General features: G+C 39.7%; 1 protein-coding gene across 4 annotated transcripts in view; it reads right to left on the bottom strand.

Moving 5' to 3' along the window:
- LOC102009725 (sperm motility kinase Z-like) overlaps positions 1–17,339 on the bottom strand; it is a 69,703-nt gene that overhangs the window by 6,863 nt on the left and 45,501 nt on the right. The window contains exons 3-6 of one of the 4 annotated variants that reach the window (XM_005383800.1): positions 11,791–11,868; positions 4,861–5,009; positions 4,135–4,190; positions 2,646–2,844 (exon numbers count right to left, since the gene is read on the bottom strand). Coding sequence is in view for 2 of the 4 variants with exons in the window: in XM_013513643.1 (XP_013369097.1) it covers positions 5,000–5,060 (61 nt within the window). In the remaining 2 variants the exon portion in view is untranslated. Of the gene's footprint in view, positions 1–1,464; positions 1,774–2,645; positions 2,845–4,134; positions 4,191–4,860; positions 5,061–11,790; positions 11,869–17,339 lie in introns of those variants that run through there. The other 3 variants (XM_005383799.1, XM_013513643.1, XR_001233830.1) reach the window with 3 other exon arrangements.

Raw genomic sequence — 17,339 nt, 5'->3', positions numbered from 1 at the left:
AGGCCCTCAGCTGGATTCCTTGGTCTTAGTGTGTGGACAGATTTCCTGCACTCTTTTGTATGCTGTTCTTTGGGTGACTTATAAATAATCATATAAAGTATGTGTCCTGTATTATGTTGTTCCCCTTGCAAAATAAGCAGCCCCAAACCAACACAATTACCATCCAGGTGTTGATATATTTATAAATACACATACATATATATATATACTGCATAAATTTTTTAATAATTTAAGTTTACACAAATAGGATTATATTATGTCAACTGCTTTGTTCCTTGCTTATTATCTTACAGATATCTTTCCATGGTGAAGAGATATGCAACTATCCCATTATACTGTTTATTTTATAAAACAGTTTAATCAAAGTTAAGTGAAATAAATCAGACACACATTTAAATACAAGTTATAAGTAGAGAGTAAAATATAAAGTTGATAATAAGAAGTTAGGAGAGTTTTTTATCAGAGAGGAAGGGAATGAAGAGGTGGAGAGAACAGGGAGGAAAAAAGGAAGGAAAGAAGATGAAAAAAGAAATTAAAATGAGTTATGTAGATGCAGCAGCTCCACACAAGGAATAGAAACATTATGCACTGCAAATACATATGAATAAAAATTTAAGAAGAAAAATAAATCATAACATCTCACATTCTCCTTTACTCAAGTCAGAGACTCATACCAAGTCATAAAAAGATATCAGTGAAGTTCTTTAAAATGAGCTCTTATCAATTTCTTCTCCTTCTACAACTCTAGTGGCAGTCATTTTTCTTTGCTTGTGTTTTATTACCTAGAGAGTGCTACGTTTATTCCTGCCTTGAGCTGCTCTTCAGTATGATTTTTCTACCAACTATTAAAAAGAAGAAGAAAGAAAGAAAGAAAGAAAAACAGAAAAGAGAGAGAAGGAAGGAAGGAAGGAAGGAAGGAAGGAAGGAAGGAAAGAAAGAAAGAAAGAAAGAAAGAAAGAAAGAAAGAAAGAAAGAAAAAGAAAAGAAAAAAGAAAAGGAAAGAAAAAGAAAAGAAAGAGTAGAAAGAAAGGAAGGGGAGCTTCTAGATAAATAATAGATCAGCAGTGTCTTTCAGCAAACTCTTTCAAAACGACCATCTACAGGACCACATTCATCAAAGTGAATATTATACGCTCAGCAGAGAATTTAATATGAGTTGGGGCTTCCCCTTCTCCCAGTTTTGTGTGTAGGAAAGTAATGATCAAGCAGATTAGTATTTAATGCACTAATCTGTACAGTGCTCTCCACAATAAAGCTTTAATTATTTAGATGATCTTGAAGACAGCCAGTGAGCTTAATACACAATACAGGGAAATGTACAAACCATGGGAGCGAAGGAAACTACACGTCAAAGGGAAATGAATGGTCAGCTCCAGGCCAGCGCCCTCCCCGGCCCCCTCCAACATGCGACTTGATTTCCAGCTGAATCACTCACTGGGCAGCCAAACTGCAGCTCTGCGCTTGTGTGTGCAGGAGGCTTTGAAAAATAACGTACATCCAGAGCGTTTCATTTCCTAGGTCCCCACAGGGGTTGGCCTCTGTGAGTCTGACCAAACCCCAACGTTCGGGTTAAAGAGGGAAGGCAGCCTGGGGGAAGGAGTCATAAACCACCTCCTCAAAAGCTCTCTGGGTGATGTCTGCAGGGACCAAGTCGCTGAGGCTTTCTGTCACGGCTCCAGAATGAATAACTCGCAGAACCAATTAAGAGTAGTCGCGAATAATTAACATCTGCGCAACCAGACAGCTTCGCCTCGGGACCATTAAGGAACAAATCTGAAAGTGCAGGGGACACAATGCGCGATGAGTGCTGCTGAGAAAATGTGTCGCCTATTGTCGTCCCCCCCCCCCCTCGGCAGACGTGGTGCTGAGGCTGAGATGCATTTCATGGGCTCGTGGGGGTGGGGATCCTGCCGTGGTCACTGGGGTAGCAGAGGACAACCCCATTGGTGCTCTGTGATGCCTGTCCCACCTGCTCCTTCCCCTCCTCCTGTCTCCCTCCCTGGGACCACTTCCCACATGCACACCACGCACGCACGCACGCACGCACGCACGCACGCACGCACGCACACAGAGTGAATGGCAACTTCACAGGAACAGGTGATGCTTCATAAATTTTGCTCTGAAGGAGAAACAAGAGGATCAGGAAGGAAGGTGGAAAAGATCCCTATAATCCTTGTGAGGAGAGTGGAAATGAAGTCTGAATCTATCAAAGTTGGATTCAGATTGACATTCTACTTGCTATAAATCCTATTCTCATCCATCTAGTTAATTAGAATAACCTATAATTCAATACAAGCTTACTTGATTTTTAAGGCACCCCTGCTTTACCTCCTCTTTGTTTTAAAATTAGCCAGTGGTTTTTTTTCTGTGTACCTGGAACTAAACATACACAAAATATAAAGTAGACTGGCATATACCAGGTATAACACAGACAAATAAAAAATATTACAATATATATTTCAGTGCAAGCATGAAAGGAGGCAGAAGAAGCCAGTTTCCTGCCAGCTTGAAGTCAGAAAGCAGATTTCCTGCAGAAAGGAGTTAAGAGAGAGATGCATTGTTTAACCCAAACACTTTCCTATGCTTTCAGTTCTGTACCATGTGCACCTGTTACGTAAGCATGCAGAAAAACAAAAGCCACATACTTTTGGTAGCAATAATGCAGACTGCTACAACAGAAGTTAGTTAAAATCTCGATGGTCCGACCAAGCAAAGGTTTCCTTTTTAGTCACCTCGGAGATCAACAGGATGTTCACCAGATGACCTTCCACAGCCAGATCAAGGACACAGCTTCTTCTGGCCAGTGGTTCCCCTGGGCCTTGAGCCCTCTGCTGGATGATGATCCTTGGCAGGTCCATAAGGAGAGAGAGACAGAGAATGGGAGAGAAAGAGTGGAGAGAGAAGATATTAAAAAGCCTGGGGGAGAAGGAGCCATATCCGGAAGTGGTGTCCAGTACTTGTGTCCACATTCCTTGGCTAGGACTCAGTCACGTGATACCGCTTCATGGCGGGGAGACTGGGAGTGTACCATAGCTATGTCCATGAACGAGGGGAGGACACAGTTACTGGGACATACTGATGGTCTCTGTCACAAACAAGATGGGAGTAACATTTAGGAACCCTACCGATAACTCATGCTCTTCTCTCTCATGCCTCTGCTTTTTCCTAGACAACTAAATCATTTTTCTCTCTCATTCTCCCGCACGCCCTGCCTCTCCTGTTCCGCAATTGAAAGGAGGATCTGTTAGTTTCACTGTGAGACACAGACTGCTCCAAAAGTAAGTAATTCTACTTACAAATGCCCCTGAGTAGGAGAGTAAGAGTTCAGTGTGTAATGGGCATCTGTGATAAGAATTAGTTGATTATTCTTTCTCTGAAGGGTAACATTTAAGCAAAATCTAAGGAAGAAAACTCCAGGCAGAGGAAAATGCATCCCCTTCCCCCATGCTCCGGCACTGGGGATTGAACCTAGGGCCTTCACACTGAGCTACATCTCCTGCCTTTTTAAAATTTTGAGGCAAGATCTCACTACTTTGTCCAAGTACTGAGACAAAGAGATCCTCCTGTCTCAGCCTCCCAGGGTGTGGAATCACAGGTGTGGACTGTGCCCCACGGAAACAGTATTCTTCGGGCTGGCTGCCAGATGAGGTAGATGGTGCCTTCCACACTGACACAGCAGGCCTACAACAAGTAGAAAGTTGTAGATCTGGCTAAGAATTTTCCCTGCACAACTTGGAGAGTTAATCCTCCCATTGTTACTCTATAGATCAAGGATCGCTTTATTTCCTTCAAAGCTGAACATCATTGCTAGGGCAGAGAGGTTTTCACCACGTGCTTGAGAATAGCCAGAGGGATTGGAAAACCCAGCCATGACGAAGCTCTGTGTTAACATCCAATGACCATAGGGGCCCCTCTTCCTCCAGTTAGTTAACCTCCACCCTCAGAAAGGTGAAATGAAGTCAACGAGAGGTAAAATTATTGGAGCTGTTTTTTATAATGTGTAACAGCCTGAAAATTGACCAATGCAGTAACTATCAGGCAAAGATTGAGTTGAGACATGCCCATTTAATGTAAGCTAAGATTTTATTTACAGTGTGTTTTACATAGCCACTCATGGCTTGAAACATTACTCACATTGATTCTCTTTGTACGGTAATCACCACAAGATTTCTTTGTTCTGGATGGAAAGTCTGTGGGCAGAAAGGTGCTATTAATGATGTGTTGGCACGGCATTTCCTACGTTATGAAACAGACTGAAGTATTAAAATATCCTCTTATCACATGCAGAATGAAACATTTTAAAATTTGTTCTACTAAATGAATATAAATTTCTTAATGATAATAAGGATAGAACAACCCACTAGAAAATCAAGGGGAAATGTTACTCATGACTAAAGACACACTGGATAATTTTATTCCACTTTGGCAAGCATCCAATGGAAAAGCAAACACAACTATCAACATTTTTACAGACTGAGGATTGAAGTAAATATAAATATGATACAAAAGGAGCTTCAAATTAGAGCATCAATTATATTGTCAGAGTCTTCCTCTCAGTTATCTAACAATCATTTTTCATATGCAACCCTAGCCATTGGATTTACTATGTATATGACCTTGGGCAATTCATTTAAACATGCTGAGCCTCAGTTTTCTTAGCTGTGAATGGATATCTTGATTATATCAGACTGTATAAGCTTGTTTTGGAGATGGAGTACTCTGTCTAAAGAACTTAACATAATCCCTAGCACTTAGGGCTTCAAAAGTACAGTTTCCAAGTGTTTACTCAATAAGACATTGCTCTGAGACACTACTAGATTTGTGGATGTGGATTCAAAGTACAAATTCCGTTGTTCCTACCTTCCAAGAGTTTCCCACAGTTTCTGAAGAGCATTGCTCAGTGAGGGTAAGTATCCTACCAGGAACAATGTGATGAAGGGATACATTTATGTCTCACCACCTATATTTCTTAGATTTTTAAAAGCGTTCTTTCAGGAACTCAGAGTTGACTGGAATACAAACATAAAATCATGTTTAAACTCTTTATCACTCCCAGGTAGCTGTAAAATAAAAGCAAATAAAGAAATCAAATACAAGCTCCAAAATCAACACAATTCAAATGAATATATTCATTTAATACATTCAATAATGTTTTTGTCATGAAAGCAGATGGTACTTTAGAAGATGTTGGTACAGAGATGGAGGGAGGGAGCAAGTGTCAGATGAGAAGCAGTTTGCTGGTAAAGGCTAGGGTTTAAGACAGTAAAAAGGTGTCTTGGTTACTTTTCTCTCATTGCTGAGACAAAATACCTGACACCCAAAATTAAGGAAGGAAAGGCTTATTTAGCTCACAGTTTGTGGAGATTTCAGTCCATAATTGGCTGGCTCCGAGGCAGGGTGCCACATGGCAGAGGGCAACAGTTCATGGCAGCAGAAAACAGCAAAAATAACAAGAGCAAAAAAGGGAGGAGTGGCGGCAAGCAGCCTCTTTCTCTCCCTTACATATGCAAACTATCTGCCCCAGGGCAGGTGTAGCACTCACACCCATGAATCAATCATGAACTCTAAAAGCCCAGCCCATGACTGTGTGTGTCTTTGGGGGGACACCCAGACACAAACCATAACTAAAGGTTGAGAGGAATAATACATACGTGCACTTCTTAGGGAGTAGAAGTTTTGCTAGAGCATTTTGATGTAAAGAAGAAGAAAAGGAGAGGATAAGATTTTAAAATTGCAAGAAATTGCTTTAAAACTAAAGGGATTTTGAAGACACAAGGAAGGAACCATTTATAAGGGAGAGATATGGAGACAACTGAGAACTTCAGCCTTGTTGTAGTACATGCTTTTTATCCATCCAACTCCTTCCTCCCCTTTTCTTCCGTGGCTGATTCATCCATTTGGACCTCATTTCACAGTGATTGGTCTGTTTTGGGGGAGGATCTGAACCTAGCTAGCCAATCAGATTATTTCTCCGGAGACCTTCTTGAAACTTGAGCAGAGATCCAGAGTGTTAGAGGAGTCTGGCGCTGTGATTTTAATGTTACCATCCCACAGGGGAAAATCACAGCTTTTACTGCCAAGGTCTTAACCAGATTTGGGCTTGTTCTGGTTTGTTTTGTTGTGTTTTGTTTTGTTTTGTTTGTGATACTAGGGGTTGAACCCAGGGCCTTTGCACAGAGCTACACCCCAGCTCTTCTTATTTTTTATTTAGACGCAGCCTTTTGATAATTTGCCTAGGCTGGACTCTAAATTGGGATCCTCCTTCCTCAGTGTTCCAGAGTGTTGGGATTATAGGTGTTTGACACTATGTCTGACCAGATTTTGATTTCTAACTTTGGATAAATCAGTCTTTGCCTAACTAGCTAGAAACATATTAAATTACATGCAGTAGAAAGAACACTAACTGGTACATAAACGAGCTCATGTTGGTGTAACAACTCTTCGCTTTGTAGAGAAGACTAGAGAGAAGTGTTAGGGTTACAGGCAGACAATGGGTTCAGGCTAAATGCACTCAAGCTTTTAGCAAAGTTGAAAAATTTGATTTTTAAATGTAAAGTGGTAGAATGTGATTGTAAAAGTGCTTAACAGTGTAAAATATTTTTATCTCCTTAACTCATCTTTGAGTAACAAAATCTGTAGAGTTCTGACATTGTTGAGACATCCTTTGACTAAGCCAGTGGCAAGCCTTAGGGAGTCCAGTTTTCAAAAGGGAAAGGGAATTACATAGAATAATCAGAAGCTATTGGCTGTGTTTAAATTTTCAAAAATGTATTACAATAAAATGCACTTTGCTATGAATCCCTCTGAAAATACTCCCCCTTGTTTTGAACACACTTATCCTGTCCTTCTTGCCCCTTTCTGAAGAAGTTCTGGAAATTCTCTTTTGTGAATGTGTTTAATTTTGCTGTTGTAGCTGTAATCCCAGCATTCTGGGAACCTGAAGCAGGAGGACTGCAAATTCTGGCCCAGCCTGGGCAATTCAGTGACTTAGCAAGATCCTGTTTCAAAATAAAAAAGTAAATAAACCAGGGTTGAGGATGTTGCTCAGTGCAATGGCCTTGGATTCAATCCCTAGTGCTGCAAAAATAATAGTAATGCTAATAACAATGATAATGTATTCTATACTTACAATTTGCTGAGAGTATTCTCACCACAAAAAGTAATGATGTAAAGTCATAGATATGTTTATTACATTGACTGGTAATCATTTCATAATATATACAGATACCAACATATCATGTTATACACCTTGAATATATATAATGTTTGTCAATTATATCTCAGTAATACCCAAAATATTAATAATTGGAGATTTATTGTATGTTTTCCTTTTTTTGCTGAGAAGTGCATTTTTAAAAATAAAAACTCCCTCTTCCCTGAGAAAGTGTCTATAAATATCCCATTCTTTTCTGCTTGGGGAAAACTGACCTTTATTTGTGCATGGGGAGCAGGGAAGGGTAGACTGAAAGAGTTGGACAAGTTCTCTCTGAGGGGTTACGGAACCAGGCATTAGGGAAGCAAAAAGAAACCATAAAATGTTCCTGAGAGAATTTACAATAAAAAAGGCCATTGTAAATTCCTGAGAGAATTTACAATAAAAAAGGCCAAGCAAGCTAGGACTTGTTTGGACAATGCCAGGGTTTGAGGAAACGAGAAGAAAAATCATGAAACATGAGCAAATGAAGGTGGTATGGATTCCAACTATGAAAGGTTAAGGAACTCAATCAATTCTCTTTCTAAACAATGACTATCAAACTGGGCAAGAACAATCATTTCAGAGTGCTTGAAATAACCAAATTGAGACACAGATACCTGTGACAACAAACTGCTGAAGTCTGGGTAAGAATAGAGGTCTGTGACCTTCTTGCCTGTGGCTGTGGCCACATCCCATCTTAAACTGATCAGCACAGTTCTATCAGGACTGACTGGCTAGAGAGACCTCATTGCCACAGAGTGGAGAGGGGAAATCTGTGCCCTACAGCAAATGGAAACAGCCTGTGCACAACCCAAGCCTGCTGTTGTGGTCCCAACAGGGGTGAGTGGCAGATGGAAAGACTAATGAGAACCTTAACTGAGAAAGGAGCTGGCCATTGAGCGGCTGAACAAGCATTCCACAATCCCTGGTTGTCAAGGGCTTATGTGTACATTCAACGGAAGGTTGAGAGAGCCAGGAGAAAAGCAAACACCGAAGCAGTCTTGAAAACTGCCCAGCCTTTGAATGCCCTCCTTAAACCAAACACAGATCCACCAGCTGAGGGCAGAAGCTGTATGGGCTCAGGGTGCTTGAGAACAATCACTTAGCAATCACTGGTGCCCATTGAACTGTGCAGACACACTAAAACCAAGTTAGAGAAAAGCTAGGCAGGGGCATCAGAGGTTGCCCACTGTGGGGGGACAATCTGATTCTTCAGGATAAGTACTAGTAGATTACTTAAAACAGTGCCATGTTTTCTGTCTAGATGTCCCCTCAAAGCCTCATGCAGTCATGGGGTGGGCTTCTAGAGTTTATGATTGCTCCATTGTCCAATGCCGGGATTATGGGTGTGACAGCTACACCCGCCCTGAGGCGGGTAGTTTGCATACAGTGTAAGGGAGGGAAAGAGGTTTGCTCTCTGCCTCTCCTCCCTTTTGCTCTTGTTGTTTTTGCTGTCTTCCCCCATCGTGAACTGTTGCCCTCTGCCATGTGCCACTCTGCCTTGGAGCCAGCCAAGTAGGGACTGAAACCTCCACAAACAGTGAGCTAAATAAACCTTTCCTTCCTTAATTCTGGGTGTCAGGTATTTTTCAGCAACAAGAGAAAAGTAACTAAGACAAATAGCAGTAATAAAAGCTACTGAGGGAAAATAGAATCTAGCATTGCTATAATATAGCATTGAAAATATTAGTTTTTAACAAATATTACAAGAGTTGGAAAAAAAGGAGATCATAATCCACATTCAGGGGAGAAAAAGCAGTTACCTGGAACTATCTCTGTGTGGGTACAGATGTTGTATTTAACAGGAAAGTCTTCAAAGAATATATTATAAGATGTTTAGGTAATTGAAAGAAACCACATTTAAAGAGCAAAAACAAAACAAAAGTGAATGACAACAAGATTCAACAAACAAAGGATTTGTTGGGACAGTGCTGGGGATCAAACCCAGGGCCTCCTGCATGCTAAGCATGCTTGGATACCCCTGAATTGTACCTCTGTCCCACAATCAAGGAAGTACTGTTAAAGGAAGTAAGTACTGTTGAAAGAACAAAATAAAAATCCTGAAGTTGAAAAACATAATAATTGATCTAAGATGGGCTCAATAGCTGAATAGAGATAGCAGAAGAAATCAGTGAACTTGAAGATAGGTCAAAAAATGAAGGGTTCAGAGAAAAATATTGGAGAAAAATTTAAAATAGGATTAATATAACCAAGAGAAATAAACCCAATATGTCAAAAACCCTTCATGGACCCCATACTTATTACATTACACCTAAGAGCCAGAATATGGAACCAACAAAAGTGTCCATCAACGGATGAATGAATAATGAAAATGTGGCACATTTTCATACAAAGAACTATAATGCAGCTTTTAAAAATGGAAACCCTGTCATTTATGACAGTGTAGATGGACATAGAAGAGATCCTCCTAAGTGAACTAAACCAGGCAAACAAAGACAAATCCCGCATGATCTCACTTATGTAAAGAATGTAAATAAGTCAAACTCATAAAAGCAGAGAGTAGAAGGCAGGGCTGTGAGGGGCTGTGGGTTTGGGGCTGCAGTATGGCACATGCTGACTAAAGGATACGAAATTTCAGCTAGACAGAAAGAATTATTTCAGGAAATCTGTTGTACAACCTAATGACCGTAATGCATGTCAATGTATATTATAGGGTAGACGAGAGAGTAGAATTGAGCAACATATAAAAATTATACACCATGATCCAGTGAGATTAACCCTAGGGACACAAGGCTGGCTTAGTATTAGAGAGTAGGGTGGTGTCTGGCACTAGCTCAGCTCAGCTTGATAAAGATGAGTCTCTCTCACTGCTCTTCACTGCAAACAACAGGAACCAGATCTGGTTTCCTTAGGCAAAGAAGAGGTTCCCTGAAGAGACAGGTAGCTCAGTGAAAATTGAGCAGAATCAGGTCCAGGAAACAGGCTCAGAAACACAAGAAACTGTTGTAGCCTGAAACACAGTCAAGATCAGACCCCGTGATTAATTTTATTAGCCTGCTACGGTGGCACTACTAATGTTAAAACTGGCCCAGCTACCCAAGTGCGTGAATTTCCCTGCTGCTCTCATCAGAAGAACCAGTATTAACTACCCTATAACTAGCTCTAGAGTCAAAAGCCAAAGGAGGAGTTGTTCTGGCTACCAGAGTAGAAGACACAAAGACTCAGGTTTTTGTGCTAAAAATACCAAAACAGGGAAGCATTTCCTTCCAATCTGTACACCAAACAGGAACCTGGAATTGTTAGGAAAATAATAATCACTCTGCTCTCCACTCTTTCCTGCCTCTTGCCCCTTCTGACAAAGCTGAACAACTCTTTAAGACACAATTTGAAAGAATGGTTGATAAAGATTAATGTTTTAGCCTAGGATGGTGGTGCACCCCCAGTTCTCTAGGAAGCTGATGCAGGAAGATCACAAATCTGAACCCAGCCTGGGCAACTCAGCAAGACCTTGTCACAAAATAAAAAGTAAAAAGGCACTGGGATGTAGCTCACTGTGATGGCCCTGGATATAATCCCCATTACAGGAAAATGATGGACATTTTTCTTATTTTTCCTGAAGGGCCATTTTAGTAGCAGATCATACTTTCCCCATAAAATGATGAGACATTGATATTTACTGCTGTACTAGTGAAAACAAGTCTGATGCTCAATTCAATTTGCCAATTTTTACTTAGCTTTCTCTCTCTATTCTTTGCTGCCCTCTATCCATACCACAGGCCTTTAAGTCTTCCAGAATGGTTCAATGTTTCATTGATCACCTTGAGCAGTTCGCGGCAACCCCTTTCTCACCTGTGAAGGCAGGGTTTCGTGTAGTTTTTGTTTCCACAGTAAGAGGCTTACTCTGTTATCACTGTCAAGATGCTTCTCTTTAACATGTTCTAGCTTCTTCCTCAGCAGTATCTATTAATGATTAGGCATAGTTCCTAGTCTGAATCTGTGGAATTGTCTTGGTGTCCTTCTCCTTTGCTTCTGGAAGAGCATCTCAACTTCAACCTCCACGTGAGTAACAATTTTCAACAGTGACTATTTTTCTCTGTTTATTATTATATGTGATGATCTTGATTCTATCATTCCAATAGTGATTTTCCTATCAGTCCTCTTAAGCCCCTTGATCTCATTTTCCACTGAATCCCATCTTATTTTCATTTCACTTTGATATCCTTACAACAGCTTTCGCTGGTCACACAGAGATAATATCTTCTTGCATTCATTTAATTCACCAAATAGTTTTGTATTTTCCCTGCATTTCAAATAATAAATTTTGTTCAGAGTCTGCTTGTTCTGATTCTCCAGGGTAATATTCTTTTTCTTCTGCTGCTGTGTTTTTTCATAGGTTTCCATTGTTTTTCATTTCTGTTTATTCATCTGAAGAATGAGAGAGTGTATGCAATCCCTTGTTTGTTAACCAACAGGGTATAAAGACTGCCAGCAAATCTATATTTCATCTTTTGATTACATATGCTATTAGTATACATGTGAATATCCACTTATACTCTGAAGGTCTTATGTGCAAAGCCATTTCTAAAAAGGACTAAGATATAACATGGAAAACAAACTCCTGCCCTAGCGCTCACCTTCATTTTCAGTGTCATGGAAGGGTTCCTCCCGTGCAGCTCCTTGGGTGTGACATGATCTGATCCTGTTACCACCACCTAGTAGTTCATAAATACATAAAAAACTACAATTCCCAGGTAGTAGCGGCAGCATTTCCGGTGTCTGCTTCCTGTCCACCTGCCTTTTGGAGGTTTGGTCTCTTGTTAGATTATACAGGGATAAGAAGAAAGTGAGGACAAATGGAAAGAGATCACTACCAATATAACTGATTCAAACAGAACTGCCTTGAGGGTAAGGGGACACATGTGTACTTTACTAGTAAATCTATTTGGTATTTCAAAGGGATCTGACATAAAGAAGTTCTCCTACTTCTTGTTAAATAGTCATTACTCTAAGTGGGAATTTATGTGACATTACTGGCCCGGGATTGAACAGCAGCCCTAGTTTGAGTTATTGCTCTAATTTTTCATGCTGTATCATGTTCTCATATGTATTTTAATGGCAAATTGTAAGATTGTGAATCAGGGGCCGCTCTTCTGATGCCGTTCTAAATCAGAAGCCATAAGGGAAAACTTTAATTGAGCACTTCCTTAAATGTGACAAATATCAAGTTAACAGAATCTGAAAGATGCAGAGACTATGGCTTAAAACCAGAAAAGTGATCTTTTTTCATTAAACGGAGTCCCAGGGTCACTGCATCTGTTTTCCCTTTGTTGAAAAAAAATGAAATCCTGTCTATAACGGATTCAATAGTACTTCTAAAAGGACAGAAACCTCACTGTTATTTTGTCTTTTATTTTATTGCAGGTCTTCTATAAATTAGAAATGATCATACATGAGAATTTATTGACACCATAAATATGGTGAGATTGTTTTATGATAGTATTGTTTATTTGTCTTCTACAAATGCTTATCTTCCATATGTCTGATGCTGTAGTGGAAACAAAGGCTGACTCTAACACCTCACGTTTTAATGAATTAATTGGTACATATTTTATGAAAAATGTTTGGCATTTCTTTCCTCCCTTCATGAGATCTTATAATAAACTCATAGGCTATTCTTAATCACGTCTTTTTCTGCTGTTGGCTGTTTTTTTCATTGCTTAGAATTCAGTTGTTTGGAGCCTTTTATGATCTTAGTAGAAATACTCTTTAAAATGTTTATTTGCAGGCTGGAAGTAATAAGACCAGTCACTGGCAAAAAAAAGACTTTTTCTGGGCTAGTGTGAAAGATGACTGCGTTACACATGCTATGAACATATGAGTTTCCTAAAGGCATTTTTTAAATGTAACAAGCAGTCTAAAAAAGTAGTCAGTGCCATTGTCAAAATAATAGCATTTACACTTGTCAAATGGAATAAAGAGGTACCAGGCTGCTATTTTTCAAATTATGCCATTTTTCATATTGCTTTCATGGAGACTGCCAAGGAACATTTTTCATAAACCTGCTATGTAAAAATGTAAATTTCTAATTCGATCATTTACCCCGACTTCCTCCCACTCTTTCTTTGTCTTCATTTGTCCCCCTCTTTGTAGGAGATTAGGGAAGTCATTATTCATGGTTTGGGAAGAATTCAATGGATCATGAGGAAAGGATAATTTATGAAGGCGAGTCACTCTTTCAGCTTCAATGTGTATAAATAATAATTTATTGTCATGGTGCAGTGACCTGTTTCTACTTATGACTTTGATCCTGAGAAAAATAAAGTGCAATGTATTTCCATGTAAAAAAGATCAATTTATGAGCCACCTGTCTAGAGAGGTGGACCTTGTTTGGAAGCCATGAGGGCACCACTGAATTGCACTGTTTCTTTTGGAAACAGTTCAAGCTCAAAGTTTTGACATGCACTTTTGCTCTTTGACAAAGGAGAGAAAAAGATTTCAAGACTGATCTCTAAATTATTTCTTTCAGACCAGAGTTCCTTTTGGTTACTATATATTGGTCTGAATCTATTATGTTCCTAAAGTGTTCTATATACTTTTTCTCAAAGCAGATATCTAAATGATACAATGCATTGTAGGGATAATTTCATGGATTTTAGTTGACAGTTTTTCCTGGTTTTTGTTTTTTGGTTTTTTTTTTGGTTTTTCTCCGGTACCGGGAACTGAACTTACGACCTTGCGCTTGCCAGGCAGGCGCTTTTGCCGCTGAGCTAAATCCCCAGCCCCGACAGTTTTTCCTGGTATCAGTAGATGCTATAGCATCAGTTTCGTCTGGTCAAATTTTTTTTTATCAAATCTTTTGTCAGTTTAGGAAAGGTTTATAAAGTTGAGTTATAACCAGGCATTGTGGCACATGCCAGTAATTCCAGCACTCGGTAGGCTGAGGCAGGAGGTTTGCTTCAAGTTCGAGGCCAGCCTGGGCTACGAAGTGAGTTCAAGACCAGCGTAAACTGTATAGAGAAACTCTTTCTCAAAAAGAAAAAATTATAAAGTTGAGTTATACCACAATATGCATAAATTCTAAGTGTATAGCTTGATGGATATTTATAAATGCTCATACTCATATAACTAGTATCAAATCATGATGAAAACATTTCCAGCCACCTGGAAGATTCACTTTGCCTCTCTGCAGTACGTAACCAGTACTTTTATCACTTTCACCAACTATTAGTTTTTTCCTTTTCTGAACTTTTTATAATCTGTGAGGTATGATCAAAATATACAGTGAATGTTTAAACTTAAAAAAACTATTATAGGGACACACTGCCATTAATCCCCCTCAAAATACTGTCCCTTGCTTAGAACACAATTATTCCATGTTTCTTGCCACTTTCTGCAGCAGTTCTGGAAGTCCTCTTTCCTGAGTGTCTTCACTTGTGCTGTCATGACGGCCTTAATGTCCTGAATCGATTCTTTACCTTTCATGGACATTTTGACTTTGAGGAAGAGTCAGAAGTTGCATAATGCCAGATCTGGCAAATAAGGTGGATGAAGACACACTCTAATGCTTTTATGTGACAGAAATTGCCATAAACATAAACCGTAAACTGGTTCAGAAAGTGGCCTGACTTATGGAATAAGTGTGTTTGAAATGAGGTAGAGTATTCTGAGGGGGACTCATGTATGTCTTTCACTGTAATAAAATTTTACATTTAAACATCCATTGTATTTTTTTACTATATTTTATATATTATGAACTCATGTCTACCTCACCATAGGAGGCAGACATCAGCCTGACTCTGTGTGTGTGTGTGTGTGTGTGTGTGTGTGTGTGTGTGTGTGCTCGCATGTGCTCTGTGAGGGATTGAACTCAGGGCCTTTGCACTGAGCTACATTCCCAGAATTTTTGTTTTTTTTTTTTATTTTAAAGAGAAAAGAAAGGAAAACAACAACAAAGATAAAAACAAAACAACACAAAAACAATAAAAATGATACAGAATTTCAAAACAAGATGACAGGAAATTATCAATGGTTGCTATATTGCATATTATTATCTTCAACAAAGTTGCTCAGATTACCAGATGTAAGAATGCAAGATTTATCAAAGAGAATAAAAATTATTTTAAAAAACATTACAAACTATACAGAGTTTCACTAACCAAGATGGTAGGAACTCAACAATGGTGATACTACATATTGTTGTCAATGTCTTTTGGTTTATTGAAAGGAACAGTTTAATGCTTAAATTTCTTTGCCCAATTTTGCATGCTTATATCTGGTAATCTTTTATTTCTTTTGAGACAGAGTCTTGCTAATTCGCCCAGGTTGGGATAGAATGTGCAATCCTCCTGCCTCAGCCTCCTAGAGTGCTAGAATTACAGGGATGACCCACTGTGCTTGTTGGCTGATTTCTTTTCACTAACTGTTTTCTGATTGAATTGGGCTGAACTGCTAGATTCTGTGATTTTTAAGAAATCTAACAGCAGCCTAGATTTTTAAAAAATAGACGGCCTTTTCCTCATCAAGTCTGAGTTTCGCTCTCTTTAGAGAACACTCACTCCCTAACTTATTTATTCACCATAAAATACGTACGAAGGGAAAAGATCAAACCAGAGAATGGGGAAGACAAGACACTCAGGGCTTCCACAGTTTGTATGTGAGGACCTGACACTGATTTCAATCCTGTGGTCTGGAGTGCCCATTGGAATGGTTAAAATGGGTATCAGAGTGTCCTGCAGCTGTGTACAGAGGTGATGTGGAGGGACAGACAAGCTGCTGTGCATACACGGGGTGTCCTGATGACCCCTGTGAGGTCTCTCATGGAGTAGCCCAGAAAGTGTTTTTGGGGAGCCATTGCTGGAATGGAGTTCAGGACTTCTCTTACTGGTTCAGACACTAAGGTAGCGATGCAGGTCCAAGTGCTTTTCATTTCAAAGCAGTGAGCAGAGGAATATGTTATCACTGACATTGTTTAGAATTGCTAAACCATGGTAGTAATAAAAAGGAGATAGATTTTAGCTGCTTTTACTATGATCTTAAAATTCTCTGCAGGAAATGCCCCTTTTATTGCCTATCACCAGGCTTACTGTGCTCACTTGGAGTGTTAGTTACAGTCTCATCACTGACACGCAACTCCCCACACCCACAGGGTAGGAGAGAGGCTTCTTTTTGCTCACGGTTTTAGTCCATGGTCAGTTGGCTCCAAAACAAGAAGTCCTAATGACTGACAGGGAGAAGCTGCTCCTCTCATCCAGGCCAGGAAGCAGAGAGTAAAGGGAAGAGCCGCTGGGGGAGGGACATGTACCCTTCAGGCCATATCCCCACACCTTCTCCAAACCAAGACCCACCTCCTAACAGCAAGTCAGCTATGGATTCATCAGCTAATTCACTAATGAGGACAGCACCCTCCTGATCATGCACCTTCTGTAAGCCCTGCCTTTATGCTCAGGAGGTTTGGGAGGGCATGTTCTTCATCTAAACCGTGGCATTCATATACATCCTTGTTCTCAAGAACTGATCTTGGGGAATTTTTATTTCAGCCATGAAAGTGGTTTAAAATTTAGAGCCTGAGAGGTTCAGAAAGGGTCTCCTATTTTCCAAAATTCAAATATCCTACAATTCCAGGGTGAGACTATACAATTAAACATAGAGGAAAATGATGAATTCTCAATAAAATCTAGTGTAACACTCAGTTCTCTTTTCATGAAATGGTAACGAGATGATGTACAATGTGTGCAAAGTATTTATGTTCTTCATGGTAGATAAAGGTTTTCTTGCTAGTACTCTAAGGATTTTGGATCCCACAGTGTGGCTGTGATCAGCAGTTCTCAAACTTGTGGTCTTAGGACCCCTTAGTGCTGTAATGTTGAGAACTTAAAAAAGCCTACCTAAGAAAATTTGGTAAGTTACTAGGTCATAATCCATTAATATCAGAGAAATGACACCATCGCAATTAATGAAGCCTCTGGAGACTTTCACTACTCCAAAAGAGACTGAGAGTGGGAAAGGCAAACATGGCTTTGGTATCACACTGAAAATAGTTTTGTCTTTCTGGATTCCTTCAAAGAATCATGGCACCTCTCCTCAGGGGTTCCTGGACCATAATGTGTGAAATGCTGGCATACAGTTTGACAATATGGGCTTCAGACAACTTCAAATTCATCTTTCACCTGCAACAATTTTCTCT

The sequence above is a fragment of the Chinchilla lanigera genome, unplaced genomic scaffold (assembly GCF_000276665.1).
Source record: "Chinchilla lanigera isolate Chin_1 unplaced genomic scaffold, ChiLan1.0 scaffold00020, whole genome shotgun sequence".
Classification (NCBI taxonomy): Eukaryota; Metazoa; Chordata; class Mammalia; order Rodentia; family Chinchillidae; genus Chinchilla; species Chinchilla lanigera.
This window is presented reverse-complemented; position numbering and strand designations above follow the sequence as displayed.